A 16,321-nucleotide genomic window follows, 5' to 3' on the forward strand; every position below is an offset into this window, starting at 1 on the left:
TTGAACCCCTAACCCACAATGTGACTGTTTGGAAATAAGCTTTAAGGAAAGGCTTATAAGAGATAACTGAGGTTAAACGAGGTAATAAAGATGGAGGCCTAATCAGATAGGATTGGTGGCCTTACAGGAAGAGACCTCTCTCCTTCTACCATGTGAAGACACAGCAAGAAAGCTGCCATCTACAAGCCACAAAGAAAGACCTCACCGGAAACCATTTTGGCCAGCACCTTATTCTTATATTTCCCCAAAGTAAATTTATGTTATTTAAGCCTCCTAGTCTATGGGATTTGTTATGGCAACCCGAGTACACCAATACACCCATCTACACTAAGCCATCTAATTTTTCTAAATAGCATAAATAATGATGAACTAGGAAAATTTTAAGAGAAATAAGGTAGAGACTTTGGGTATGATGATATCTTTTGTATTTTTTTAAGTGTGTGAAGCATTTTTAAAAAGAGAGAAAGTGTTTGTATGTACTCTTCTATGTAAATAAATATGGTATGTCTTTTCATCAAAAGGTTAATCATTGTTATTGCTAAGTGGTGAGATTTGAGTGACTGACTTACTTTCATTTAATGTATTCCCAATAATCTATAAAATTAAGCATGTACTACTTCTGCACTCAGGGGTAAAACTTGCTTAAAAATCTCTCAAAGAAGTTTGGCAGAACTCTGAAATACCAAGCCCCACAACACTACTTTTTTTTAACCCTCACCCAAGGATACTTTTCCATTGATTTTCAGAGAGCGTGGAAGGGAAGGAAGGGGAAGAGAGAGAAACATCAATATGAGAGAGACACATCAACTGCTTGCCTCCCATATGCGCCCTGACCAGGGCTGGGGATCAAGCCTGCAACCAAGATACGTGTCTTTGACCAGGAATCAAACCCGGGACCCTTCAGTCAGTGGGCCAACGCTCTAACCACTGAACCAAACCAGCCTGGGCCACGGATATGTTTTTATTGATTTTGAGAGAGAGATGGAGACAGAGAGAGAGAGAAACATCGATGTGAGAGAGAAACATCAATCAGCTGCCTCCCACACCCGCCCTGACTGGGGATCAAACCCACAACCTAGGTATGTGCCCTGACTAGGAAATAAAACCTGCAACGTTTTGGTGCATGGGACGACACTCCAAGCAACTGAGCCACCTGGCCAGGGCTACCTTCTTAAACTCAGTTATATAAATTATATTTTTATTTGATGGTAACACTATGTATCGGGGTAAATGACTGAAATTCCAACTTAAACAGGCCTCCAAGTACCCTCAATTACAGCAAAGCACTCAACCACAAATTCATAAATTCAAATATCCACTAAGTAGACAGCAAAATACAAAAGCTACAATTTGATGTTAGAAAGCATATTGCGCTACCTAAAATTCCAAGATTCGAACCACCCTTAACCAATAACTACTCCAACACAATAAAAAAGTCAGTCAGTAAACAATCTTAGAAATTACCGCCCGGCCGGGCATGGCTCAGCGGTTGAGCATCGACCCAGGATCCAGGAGATCACAGTTTGATTCCCAGTGAGGGCACATGCCCTGGTTCGGGCTCTATCCCCAGTCTGGGGCGAGCAGGAGGCAGCGAATAAATGACTCTCATCATTGATGTTTCTCTCTCTCTCTCTCTCTCTCTCCCCCTCTCCCTTCCTCTCTCTGAAATCAATAAAAATACATTTTAAAAAAAGAAATTACCAAGAATCTCACCTACCTAGTTAGAATACTAAAGCAGGCAATAAAGTCATCTGTCCAGAGATAAAACTATAAAAATCCAGTAACTAGCCCTAGCCAGTTTTGCTCAGTGTTAGAGCATCGGCCTGTGGACGGAAGGGCTCTGGGTTCAATTCCAGCCAACGGCAAGTACCTCGGTTGCAGGCTAGATTCCCTGCACTGGTCAGGGCACGTGAGGGAGGCAACTAATATGTCTCTCTTACATCAATGTTTCTTTCTCTTTCTCTCTTCCTCCCTGCCTCCCTCTCTGAAAAGCAATGAAAAAATTATCCTTGGGTGAGGATTAAAAAATAAGTAAATAAATAAAATAAAAACACAGGAACTAGCCAGGTGTCTCTCAGGGAAAGGTTGCCGAGAAGAACCAAGTCAATTTAAAAGAACAAATTCAGCTTCACAGTTCCATCATTAAGTTGGGCACACAGATGTGAAGTGTTAGCAGAGATGACCAGACTAATCACTGGCTTGCTTAAGCAAAGTGAGCTAGTAGAAATATTTTGAAAAGATGCATAGAACACATGGATTCTGTCACAATCACAGCCACATTTACCTGGATGTTAACAATAGTTCCAAATTTGCTGAAGTGTTCATTGAGCTTGGTGATGTTGTTCAATTCCTGAGGGATTTTCTTGACTTCTAATTTGGTATTCGTATACTGATTCTTTCTCAAGAATCCTGGTTTACTCTGATTGTTATTCCCTTGCCTGAAATAAAAAATAATAAATCTTGGTTAACTCTCTCACTTTATGCCTAGCCAAGAGATATGTCAGCAAAGAGTGTAAGGTTACATTTATTTAAGTGTCTTTTATAAGCACTTAATATTCTTCAGAAAGTACTAAATAATTTTCACATCCTTATTAAACGGGAATAGAATAGACAGAGAGAAAGAAGACTGAATGGCAAAAATCACAAAAGAAGAGGCCCGACTAAGATTAAAAAATCATGCTAAAAAGATCCACCGCGATCATTAAGGAATCTAACACATAAAGCAAGAAAAGATCATCATTTTTTATGGTGCATTTTTCAACTTCTGCCAAAGTACAGGGTTTTTTTCTTTTTTATTCATTTCCAGAGTCTTGATTCTTAATAGTGGGTTAGGCCTAGAAATTAGTACAAATTACTAATGTCTATTATAAATATTCTGTTATCTTTTCAATTTTTTAAGACATTCTAAGGATGCCTCTGGGAACCGTAACTTTGAGACACATAGTTTGATAATCAGTGATTAATACCAACCCTTAATTATATAAATTTACTAATGCAAACAAAGATAATAAAAGCACCAATTAGATGTTACTAATTAGCAAAGTATCTTACTTTCCCAGCCAAGGTTTCTTTGTGAGTGGCCCTTCCAAGCCACCCACAGCTCTTTTTCGGCTATCTGGTTCAAGAACTACTCTGGTTATGTTGCTATTAATTGAAACAGGAACGGGTGGTTCAGTCTGGATGACAATGTTAGCAGCTGTTGGAAACAAAAACTAACATTACTGACAATGCATTACATTTGGGGAAATTTCAAAATGATTAAAAGCTAAAAAGCACTGTGAATAGCACCCAACTACAGCCATTTCCTTTTCAGAAACACCTAAGCAACAAGGAAAACTTAGCAATTGCCTCCTTTTCCTCCTTTTAAAAAAGAATATGGTATCTAAGCTTAAAAATAGGCAAAATAATGTAATAAATAGGAAACCGCAATGCAGTAAGTGATTCAGGCAAGAATCATTAATGGATGCCCCCCCCCACCCCCCAGCCAATCAGTGAAAGGCTGATGGAGAATAAGATATTTATCTGGTGCTAAAGTACCACTCCACAAATTATTTACTTCACAATGGAGAGATTGAGTAATTGTCACCATAGACAAGCAATCAAACTTAGCACCATAAATACAGTAAAATTATCTGCCTCATGACATGATTAAACAAGAAGTTTACCTGGACAGGATGTTACTACAGAATCACGATTTTCTTATGTGTGACAATAATATTGTGCGTGTATAGACTATGTGTTATTCTTAGATGTAAACAAAAATGTCCCAATCTGCAATTTCAAGTGGTTCAAGAAAAAAATGTGGGAGGATGAAGAGGGTAAAGGGGACTAAATACATGGTGACAAAGGAGACTAGACTTCGGGTGGCGAGCACACAGTGCAATATACAGATCATGTGTTATAGAACTGTACTCCTGAAACTTATATAATGGATTAACCAATGTCACCTCAATAAACGGGATGGAGCCCGCAACCCAGGCATGTGCCCTGACCAGGAATCAAACTTCGATCTCCTGGATCCTAGGTTAATGATCAACCACTGAGCATACCAGCCGGGCAATAAATTTAATTTTTTTAAAAAGACAAAAATGTGAGGGGGAGGAAGAGGAAGGGGGAGAGAGAATATTCTATAGGCACAGACGCAAGCATTTGTGCCCAAAGGTGACAAGCGTTAACAATTACTGAATCTAAGCAAAGGTATTTAGGTGTTTATTGTATTTCTTTGATTTTCTGTAGGTTTAAAAATTTTTTAACTCAAAAGTTGAGAGGAAAAGTCCAAAGCCAATCTTGTAAACTGGCACATTTCCCTGACAAGTTAAAACTAAAATGCTGTAACAAACGGACCTTACAGCGGACTGTCTGTGGGTGGGAGGACAATAAACAAAAAGGCAAACACACAAACTGCGCCTGTGACTCGGAGTGTCCTCTCCAACTTTAGCAGCTCCACCAAAAGTATGATCAGCAGCTAAGAATGACATGTAGGACTGGATGTTGGGGTAAGAGTGGAGGTTGCTAGCATGTTCCATTTCATCTGCGACAGGAAAATTATGATGCAGACTCATTCGTTCAACATGGATCCCTTGAGCATCTGTTATAGCTCAGCAACTTATTACACCTTGGGTATAAATTAGTGAAAATAAATATCGTCTCTGCCCCTGGGCTTGTGTTTTCAGGGGATAATGGATGAGAAAGCAGTTGTGATGACATAAAGCATTCGAGAATGTGGGATGCCATTTTCTCTTCCCTAAAAGAGTTACCACCACCTGACACTGCCTAATGCTTTTCTTTACTGAAGTGCTTTATAAAAAAGAAAAAAGACATAGCTAGAGATTAAGTGATTGCCCAACATGACAATGCAAGCCTGTTGTATAAAAACCACTTATCTTCTATACTGAGAGAGATTAATGGATTGCTGTATATAAATGTACAGACAGACCAGGCTAGTGACAAAGACTTGAAATTTTGAGATTACCTTCCTACTAATTTCCATAATCTGGCAATCATATATACTTTATAACACAGAAGGTAAGAGCATAGTCTTTGGAATTAGGTAGACCTGGATTCAATTTCCAGTTCTGCCATTAATAGCTGTGTGACCTAGGGTAAGTTCTATAAACCCGAGCATCTTTAGCTGTAAAAAGAGAATAAAAATAGCCTGGCTGGTGTGGCTCAGTGGGTGAGTGTCGACCCCATGCACCAAGAGGTTACCGGGTCAGGGCACATGCCCAGGTTTCCAGCTCGATCCCTAATGGGGGACGTGCAAGAGGCAGCCCAACGATGTTGATATTTCTCTTTCATCTATGTTTCTCTCTTTCTCTCTCTCTCTAAATCAATAAAAACATATTAAAAAAGAGTGAGAGAATAAAAATAGTGCCTTTTAATAATATATATAAAAGCATTTGGTTTAGTAGACACAAAACTGTTTGACCTGTAGTGATAATGTTATTAGTGGCAGTATAGAAAAGTTAAAATCAGGATAGGAAAAAACAGAAAAATGTTCACCATATAATTAAAGCAGAAAAACATGGTCAGGTTGGCCCATGGCCAGTCATTCAAGTTGAAATTAAACATTGAAACTCTAACTATAATAATAAAAAATTAAAATCTCATCAAGTTCTTCACCCAAACTTTTTTTTTTGAGAGAAAGGAAAAGAAAGGTATCAACTTATACGGAAGGTAAATGCTTGCATTTAATCTTTTAAGGTTTGTGACTATGCTCTGTAAAGGTCCTAGCATATGGCTGTATATCATAAAAACTAAAAACAGTCAAATAATTTTACAGCAAGATTTTATGTTCTCAATCGTTACTAGTGCGAAGGACAGCTCTTATGATACAAAGTAGGCCCTTAAATGATCAATTCTTTGAGGGCAAGGAACCATGTCATGTCATCTTTCTATGCCTATATCTAGAATAGTGCCCAGTATAGCTAAACAGCCTAAAGTCTTACCAAAACAACAACACATGCAATTAAATACCATTAGTATTATTTTTACTTAAAAATACTTTGATTATAGCTTTAAAATAAACTTTGAAGATAAAGTTATTCGAAAACATTTATTTGAGGTGACTATATAACACCGTTTAGATATAGTGTGTATAACTCTTACATAACACTTAGCATCAGAAAAAGTTCAAGGTGCTCTCACCTCTAGGATTTGCATCCATATCTCCAGATGTTAGGCCAATGAGGTTTGGGCGCTGTGTCTGTGTTCTTGAAAAGAATTGTCTGTACTGAGATCTACCAGAACTGGTAATACTAGGAGCTTCTGGATTATAACCATCTGGTTCATACGTATCTGAGGAAAAAATAAAACAACAGAACTTTACATAAGAAATCAAAGTATTTAAATAATTTCTCATTACTATAAAGTAACTGCCAAAAAATGAATTTTAATAAATATAATTAGATCAATCCATATATATTTCTGAGTTACAGTATATAGATACACCTATTAGAAGGGAAAGAAAAAAAGTACTTCATCACAAAACACAGACACACAAATCCATTAAGTGTTGATATATTTCCAAGTTCATTTAACTAGTCATTTTTATACTGTATATTAATCACCTTATCCAAACTTCAGTATACATTTTAAGAGGGATTTTCACATACATGAAACACTTTATATAAAAGACTGGTTGAGTTTCCTCTGTTATGTCTCACCAATTTCTAGGTACTCTTTTAATTAGGGAAAAAACAGATCTATTAATTAGGTTATCTGCACTTTAGAGAGATAATAGCTGATTTCATACATAACGCATATTTCAAATGTTTTATCTCACAGTGGTAAGATAAATTTTGTATTTATCAATGTAATCATTATCTTACTACCACCCACCCCATCAATGCCATTTTTAGCATGTCCCCTGTGTTTTCTCTACAATTTAATTTTTAAAATTCTAATCCTAAATAACAATTTTATTAGTGTTAGAATGTGTTGCTCTCCAAATGGTATATATCCTCTTCATCCTACATAAAATGAAAGGGTGAAGATTGAGTGAAGACGCTGATTTTTGCAATTGTGACTTAGAAGTCATTGCATCTTTTTTTTTGTTTCCTGAATGGAAAAATTCTTTAGGTTATTCCTATTCAATTTCAGCTACAAGATCTTTATTATTGACCAATCAGTTCCATGATTCAGAGTGTAAGACCATCAAATTATGATAAAATACCACTTGATTCAGATCTCACTTAATTCTCTTGACAGGAAATCTAAAGTTAAGTTTTAAAGAAGTTACATAATCAAATGCTCTTGGTTCTATAATTCCTAGGAATACACAAACTCAGAAACTTAAAAGTCCTTTAGTTAATTATAATGAACTGAAATCTAAAGGCAAAGTGAAAAATATTAAAAACTTCATGAGAAACCCACAAAGCACTCCATAGATCTTCAAAATGTACATGAAATAGGAGAAAAGAGTTTTCAAGAAATCACTACATTTTACAGCCAGTCCATACAACAAGGGGCAAAGGAGGGGGTATGTTTATCTACAATCAGCAAGAAACCAGATGTTTTTGTTTTGTTTTAAAGAAAAATTAACCTAGTTTTTCTTGTAATATATAACTGATTAGAAAACTTACAAGTATATATTCTCTTCCTATCAGATTAGAAACTAGTTTAAAGCACAAGCATGACTTCTGTTACTGAGGCAACGAAAGTAAATACAGAAGAAACCAGAGATGATAGACACACAGGAAGCCTAATCATCTAGCAGCCACTAGGGACAAATCAAAGAAAAACAGAAGAGAAAAAAAACTATCTACGAGCTTCACTGGGAATTTGTGACAGCAGATCAGGATGCCAGGTCATCTCTTAGTCTGGCCAGCTTATGATACAAAAGGTCAGAGAGGTGGATGGCCATCTGTAGCAAAGCTTACCTGGGACCAGAGGGGTGGGGCTGGAGACTGAGGTATGGTACCCAATGGAGGATCCCATGAGGTTTCGAGGTGGCACCAAACGAGCTGCCAACAGAGGAGGCGGTGTCCCCAATTGAAGTCGCTCAGATGCAGCAGCACCATGTTCACGAGAGTACATGGGCTGTCCTATAGAGGAAAGAATAGGAGGGCAGCTGGATTCCAGAGTCACAAGCTTCTCTTAGGTGATGAGGTACTTCCCGAGACTCAAGCCAAGAACAGAGAAAGTACATGAATAGGAACAGTATTCGAGAAAGAGGTTACTGAGATTCTTTCTAACTCAAGAAACAGACATGCAAACTGGTCAAGATGCACTGAGGTATAAAGAAAGAGTAAGAATTAGGTGGTGTGACTGCATAACCCTCATCTTTTATAAGCTTACATAGAACAACTATGTGCTAATTTTACCCAAAACTGATCAACCATACCAAGTTATTAGACAAAGGAACCCTGAGCTATTATGCATGTAGAGTTTTGTACCCAATGAGACGTGGTTATAAAGGCTGTCACATCCATTAAAAAACAAACAAATACACGCCTCCTCAAACTCACATAATTTCAGGTTGGCACAAAATATCCCTTATCTGGGAGCAGAAAAAACAGAAACAATAATAGAAGAACTTAAAAGTATAAAAAAGAAACATACCACCACAAGCATAACCTCACAGAGAATAGGAAATGTTCAAAAGAAAAAATAAGATAGTGAAAATTTGTTATCCCATGAGCAGGTGGATAACAAATACAGATAAAGAAAAGAGAACAAACCCAGATGGACAGACAGACAAGTCACTGTACAAATGAAATTATCTCAATATTAAGAACCACTTTATGAAAGAAGCACATTTAGAGTTTATATATATTAATGCAAGAATGTCAGACACAATGAAGCCAAATTTTGTAGAACAAGATTAAAAAAGACAAGGTATCAAGGAGCAAAACCTCCTTTTGGTTGGTCATTTAATAGTCTCTTTTTCACAGACGATCCCATATGAGACCTACTTAGAAGATTTACTCAGTACCTTATATCTAACATCAGTCATTCATTATGACACAAGACAAAATAAAGTAAATTTAGAATCTTTTTAAACACCTGATAAAATGACCTTAAAACTTGTAAAATTCCAAAAGACTTTTAATACGCCTTAATAGGACAAGCAACCAAGCAACCACTTGATTTCATAGTAAATGTAGAATGGAAACGGAGGTGCTAAACTTTATTACCTTTCTTCCCCATATATGGAACAAAGTGACACATACAGTATAGAGCTGACTATATACTGTGTGCTCAGCACCAAACCCTTCAAAATTTACATTAGCAAAGGATCAATTATTACATTGCAAAAACAATTCAGCGTATCTTCAATGATCTAAAACCAGTTGTGAGAATGACCTACTGCAGACAATTCCTTGCAGAATGTAGTGTGCTAAAGCAAAAACGAGAAGTACAATCTCAGTCCCATGTGACCAGTTTACATTTACAATACAGCACTCAAACGTGCCAAGTATATTTAAGTAAAAACTATCTCAAAGTAAATTGGAAATTAAAAGGCTAGTTTGCACAATGTCTTTTTTTAAAACAAACAACAAAGAACATGTGTTCAAACACTTCAGAAAGATGGCTAATTTCCTTCAACACATGCTGAAGTCTCCAAACACTATTTCAAAAATAAACAGTTCTTTGGATAAAAGGCTGATTCTAGGACAGGGCAGACAATTTATAAGATGAGCCTGATGGTGCACCTTGGTATACTGTATCCTTCCAGAAGCAAGATGGCTATCAAACACCAACATGTCAAAGACAACATGCAGGGGCCAACTGCTCAAAGATGAAATATGGACATGGAAAAGGGCTGTAAGGGAATGAAACATATCAAATGCTAAAAATCCATGAGTTCATTATCATACTTAAAAAAATACAGTGGTCCCCTTTGGAAGATGCTAGGAAACCAATTCATTATTCTGAAATTGGTAAAGGAAAGGAAATTACCCTGTCTTTCCTGTAAAAATTTCATTTCAGGTTAACCAAATAGTTAACACTGCCCAAGTTTTACTTTGTAGAATGCTAGCTAATGAATGAAGAAATTATGTAATTGTAATATCACACTTTTATAACCCCTAATGAAACAACAGATCTAGGCAATAATCACAACGGCTGCCAAAACCATGAGCAACTGTTAAAATGGATGGATCAGGATGAAAACACCTATACATGCTGATGAATATTTATAACATAGAAAGGAGACAACTCGGTATTATGTACGTAATGATGTACTGCATACTGCAGTAGGAAGTATATAACCCCATCAATAAAATATTCATACCCTAAAAAGAAAAAGCCAAATGTGAACCTAATTAAGTCTCTAGATCTAACCTCCAATTTTCAGGGGATAGAGGAATGTTTTAAATGACACCAGGAGATGCAATGTGCCAAGTCCAGAATGTAAAAAAAAAAAAAAATTCTTCAGGACAAATCATCTGTTTCTTTGACAAATAAAAGGGGGGGGGAGAAAGTCAGGGGAAATTGTCTTAAAGACTTAAGAAACATCAACTAAATATAATGTATAACCTTGTTTGGATCCAGCTTCAAATGCATCAGCTGTAACAAGACATTTATGCTATAACTGGGAGACATGAACACTGTGTATCTGACAAAGGATACCTGTTACACGTTTGGGGGAGTGTGACTGTGTGTTTAACCCTTATCTTGTAGAGACATGTAATTAAGTTTTTACGGATGCAATGTTATGTTTGGGGCTTGTTCCAAAATAATCAAGTCAGGGGTAATAGATGAAGCAAGATTAACCATATGCTGATAAACACTGAAGCTGGTAAACAATTACATGAAGATGACTATACAGTATTTACTCTCCTGGGTATATGTGAAATTTTCCATAATAGAAAGTTTATAAAAAAAATCAAATAGGTTACAATAATGTTGAAGATGAGCCATTCACAATTTATATGCATTCAGTTTAATCACTGCAGTGTGTGACTGAATAATTCCAAACTTCAAACATGCCAAGTTCATGTTAAGTTGTTCATATCTTACATGCCTGACAGCAACATTTTCACATTAACTCTAGTGAGGTAAGGACAGTCTTTATTCAAACTCAAATTTTAGCTATTCTTTGTAATTTTCCTGATTTTTATCTTTAAGAATATTCACAGGGGAAAAAAACCCTAAGATAAATTTTAAACTAGAAGTCCAATTAGAAAAATATAAAGCTATACCTTCCAATTATTGGCCATATTTATCATGTGTCTTCTCTATTAGCAAAGCCAAGGTATCTGGCACACTTCCTGAAGCTCCAGGGCTTACACTATGCCTGGTGCATAGTAGGAACTCAATAAAGAGTCATTTAAAGAAGAGATGAAAGCTTATTTGTTAAAAGTACCCCAATGACAATTATTCCTTTGGATTAATAACTCTATGTTGAAATAGGCAAAATGACAACTAATGCAACACAAATCCAAGTAAGACACAAGGGGAGAAAAACTCTTTACAACACACAATGATTCTGCTGGAGATGGATTCACTTCTCTGAACATCAAAAACCATGACTCTGCACAGAAAGATAATATACATTCCACAGAATTAACTAAGGAATCTTGAGTTTAGGAATGTAGTGTTATAATAATTTTACATTGTTGATAATAGGAAATGTATTTTCAGAAATAAAACTTATATAAATTCATTTGAAGATGGACAACTGTCTTCAACCTAAGAATCAGTCTCTAGAATCCAAGATGTTATATTCTACTATTACTTTTCCACACACCTAGTACAGTGAGCTTAGCAGTTATAAAATATTTTTATTCTGTCTTCAAAGAAGCAACAGACACAGACCAAATTTAAGACCGAAAAGAATCCATTTAAAAATGATCCTATGAAGCCCTGGCCAGTGTGGCTCAGCGGACAGAGTGTCAACCTGCACAGTGAAGGGTATCAGGTTTGAGGCCCCATACCTGGGTTGCGATTCCATCCCCAATCCAGGCCCCGGGGAGGGGGAGCAACCATCGATGTGTCTCTCTCACAAGGATGTTTCCCCCCCTTCCCTCCCTCTCTCTCTTTTTCTCTCCAGCCCCCCTCCCTCTCTCCCCCCCCCTTCCTACAAAAAAAAAAAAATCATGGGAAAAATATCCTCAGGTGAAGATTAACAAAAAAATGAAATAAAATTAAATGATCCTGTGAAAACCAAAATAACAGATACTGAACTGATTGACTTAAAATTTGGGTAAAGTGTTTAAATACTTCAGAGCAAATAGTTGATTTTTTTTTTTTTTAAATATATCTTTATTGATTTCAGAGAGAGGAAAGGAGAGGGAGGGAGAGAGATAGAAACATCAATGATGAGAGAGTCATTGATAGAGCCCGCAACCCAGGCATGTGTCCTGACCGGGAATCGAACCCTGATCACCTGGATCCTAGGTCCACGCTCAACCGCCGAGCCACACCTGACCGGGCGCAAATAGTTGATTTTTAAAAATCTTTTTAAAAAATGTTTTTAGTGATTTTTAGAAAGAGAGGAAGGCAGAGGGAGAGAGAAACATCAATAGGCTGCCTCTTCCACACCCCCTACTAGGGATCAATCCCGAAATCCCAGCATGTGCCCTGACCAGGAATCGAACCAGGTGACGCTTGGAGACCAATAGTTGATTTTAATAGGTATATGATATTGTCTTTCCAGACAATTCCAATTACATCTCATTTCTCATTATTTAAGTCCTTTTCAGAGTATCTGACATTTTAACAAAAACAGCAAAATTGCAAAGGTAAACCAGAACCATCTGACATTAACTTTTAAATAGCATACATTTGCCCTGGCCAGTTTGGCTCAGTGGTAGAGCACTGGCTTGTGGACTGAAGGGTCCTGGGTTCGATTCCAACCAAGGACACAAATCTCGGTTGCAGGCTCGATCCCTGGCCCTGGTCTGGGTGAGTATAGGAGTCAACCAATCAATGTGTATCTCTCACATCAATGCCCCCCCCCCCCGAAAAGCACTGGAAAAAATATCCTCAGGTGAAGATAAATAAATAAATAAATAAATAAATAAATAAATAAATAAATAGCACACACCCTACCTAGTTTGACAGTGGGTTAATTTTTTTTTTTCTTTTAACACTCAATTTTCCCTTTCCAAAACAACTGATAATTACAGACTAGATGAAGGTTTCATTTTTAGCAGAATTAATTTCTTTGTCACTTGTGTTTCTGAGGCACTCTGTTCATTTAGATTTAATACACTGTAATTTGTTTTGAGTTTTGTTGTTTTTACATATTTCTTTATCACTATTATATTTTTTTGCTTAAGAGAAAAATAATTCCTTACTCATCAGTATATTCTCAGTATATTGAGCACAGTCCTATTTTTACCTCAAAAAATCTAGATTTCACATGTCTATATTTACTTTGTGTCCCTACTGACATAATTTTCACAACTAAATACTATTGGATACCCTGTTTTTCACTTATACCATATTCTGGGCTGTGAATTTTAATGATAATAAGATATCCATAATTTAAATTTTCTCAACTTGTTAAGCTTTGGGTATAGTTCAAGTTCTCTATTACAATGCAAACATACATTTAGCTTTTTACTTCATTTGAACTGTAGCAAGCTCTAATTGTTTTGAAATTACTGATTATAGTATTTATAAAGCTAAGCGAATACTTCTCAAAGGCATTTTTAGTAAAACACAAAAACAATTTTTTAAATCAACTGAATAGAAAGATATTTTAATAAGTATGATTGGAAAACAATACTATACCAAAAAAAAATTTTTTTTTTAATCCTCACCTGAGGATATTTTCTCCATTGTTTTTCAGAGAGAGTGGAAGGGAGGGAGGGAGGGAGAGAACATCAATGTAAGAGAGACATGTCGATTGGTTGCCTCCAGCATGTGCCCCGACCGGGGCCAGGGATCGAGCCTGCAACCGAGGTACATGCCCTTGACCAGAATCAAACCTGAGACCCCTTCAGTCCGAGGGCCGACTCTTTAACCACTAAGCCAAACCAGTTAGGGCCAAAAATTTTTTTAATGTTTCGATTGTTATCAGAAACTCTCTCCAGCCCGGCCGGCCGTGGCTCAGCAGTTGAGTGTCGACCTAGGATCCAGGCGATCGGGGTTCAATTCCCGGTCAGGGCACATGCCCAGGTTGTGGGTTCGATCAATGACTCTCTCATCATTGATGCTTCTATCTCTCTCTCTCCCTCTCCATTCCTCTCTCTGAAATCAATAAAGATATATTTTTAAAAAAAAACAAAAAAACTCTCTCGTAAGTTTTCAAATTTCTCTATCAATTTTAGAATCAAGTTTTAATTTTCAAGAAAGGAAAAAAATAGATTACATAGCAGAGCTTTAAATTGTCCAATAGGGATATTTCTAACTTTCAAAATATTCAGTTGCCAACCAACTAAATCTCTTTATAAACACTGATACAGCACATAAAACTATCCTCTAAAGCAATAATTCCCAAATGCAAAAAGGAAGTTATCACCTTTTATTGATCTGAGACAAAATGGGAAAATACATAATTAATATTTCGTAAAATAAAATATAAAAAGATTGTCTTTTATTTTGATGCTGTCTTTTTGGCGTGTAAAATGTATTTTTAAAATTGAAATATTAGCTGTTTTCATATAAAGCCCTTAATGTGGCAAAGTAAGAAGTTGCTAACTATATTGGTCCCCTAAATTTTCTTAGAAATGTTGCCAGCCTCTGAAAAACAGAAGTTTGGAATTTCTGTTCTAAAAGGCCTTTACTGATATACCACAAGGTAGTCTTACTTTTAAAAAATAATACAAAATAGTCTCCAAGAAACATGAGATCAGATATCTTAAGTCATCTTGCCTCTTTAGTGTCTAGCACAATACCTAGCACATAGTAGGCACTCAATAAACACTGAAATGATAACTACCAGGTTTTTAAAAATTAAAATCAAAATGGAATTTTTATAATAGGGTAAGTCACAATGTTAAATTTTAACAATATTAAAATAAATAACTGCCAGATTTTTTAACAAGTCAAAAACAAAATGGGATTTTTATGAGTTACAATGCTAAATTTGATAGTATGAAGATGTGCTATATACAACAGACTCAACTCTCAGATAAATAATCCATTTTCATATTTACAAGTTCAAAGGCATTAAGAAATAATGTTAAGAGCTGATTCGGTGGGAATAGATAAAAAAGGATTGATAACTGTTGAAGCTGGGTGACTAAGTACATGGGAGTTCATTATAACTATCTATATTTTTATATGTTTTGAATTTTCCTTAATTAAAAAATGAGATTCGCAGTAAAACAAACATGCTCTGTATAAAGACGCTATAATAATTAGAAGACTACGAGCCACTAAGTATGAAATACGAAGAACCATTACTTAAGGACCAGATACGGTTTCTGTTCTGAAGAAGCTTGGTTGAACATAAGATTTACATACATGAAAAGAAATCAAACAATAGGCCTAAATACGATTTTATGTCTTTATGTAACAAATGCTTTTTGGTACTGTAGTTTAGAACATATCAATAATGTTCCCCATGTACTTAGAAGATTTGGGCCTTAAAAGAATAGGTGAGCATATTACTAGGAATGAAGACAGAAAAAGAAACTTGATCCATGACGGGGCATAGTCAGGGCATAACTGGCTTGACCAGAGAAGGTGCATGGTAGGAAATGTGAAAAAACATTACCAAGAAGGGAGAGGTAACTTACAGAAAGAGTTAGAAGCCACAGGGAGAGATTCATCTATGATTTAGAAGGAAATAAGTGGCCACTGAAGAGTTCTCACGAGGAACTCATTGTTTTTCTAGGAAAATTAGTTTAGCAACATTATGTGATGTGACTTAGTGGGGTGAAACATAATGGAGTCAAGAGGACAATAGCAATAATCCAAATGTGAGGTGTGATTCAAGTGCGGATGAGGGCCAAAGCCATAGCAGGAATAGAGAGAAAGGGCTACTTCAAAGGAAAAAAGAAAAACTTCAAAAAAAAATTTAATTAGGTATAAAAAAGCAAAGCAATCAGACAATCATGTCAAAGTTTCATTCCAGGTGATTAGGTGGGTGGCATTTCTATTGACAAATAAAGACAGGGATGGTGGAGGTAGAGGCTTATGGAGAAGATAATAGGTTTGATTTCAGAAAGCCTGAAGCTTGACAAGGCAATAATAACTACAATAATGTAATAACTAACCCTTATATATAGTTTACTAGATGCCAGGTATTGCTCTAGATGCTTTATATGTATTCATTTATTCCTCAAAATAACTTTAATGAGGTAGTTATTATGACCTCCATTTTACAGAATAGGAAACTGAGATACAGAGAAGTTAAGTAACTTGTCCAATGTCATAATGACAGTGAAGGGATGAAACCAAGGTCTGAACCTGGGCTTAA

At 36.2% G+C, this 16,321-nt stretch overlaps 1 protein-coding gene across 5 annotated transcripts in view; it reads right to left on the reverse strand.

Moving 5' to 3' along the window:
- Positions 1-16,321, reverse strand: part of LOC308555796 (RNA-binding protein 27) — a 65,823-nt gene that overhangs the window by 24,509 nt on the left and 24,993 nt on the right. For 3 of the 5 annotated variants that reach the window (XM_081134392.1, XM_081134390.1, XM_081134391.1), the window contains 4 exons: positions 7,881-8,045; positions 6,148-6,297; positions 3,052-3,196; positions 2,285-2,438 (listed from right to left, as the gene is read on the reverse strand). In XM_081134392.1, the coding sequence (XP_080990518.1) occupies positions 2,285-2,438; positions 3,052-3,196; positions 6,148-6,297; positions 7,881-8,045 (614 nt within the window). The remainder of the gene's footprint in view (positions 1-2,284; positions 2,439-3,051; positions 3,197-6,147; positions 6,298-7,880; positions 8,046-16,321) is intronic. The other 2 variants (XM_081134394.1, XM_081134393.1) reach the window with 1 other exon arrangement.

Source organism: Miniopterus schreibersii (assembly GCF_964146895.1).
Source record: "Miniopterus schreibersii genome assembly, chromosome: 4".
Lineage (NCBI taxonomy): Eukaryota > Metazoa > Chordata > Mammalia > Chiroptera > Miniopteridae > Miniopterus > Miniopterus schreibersii.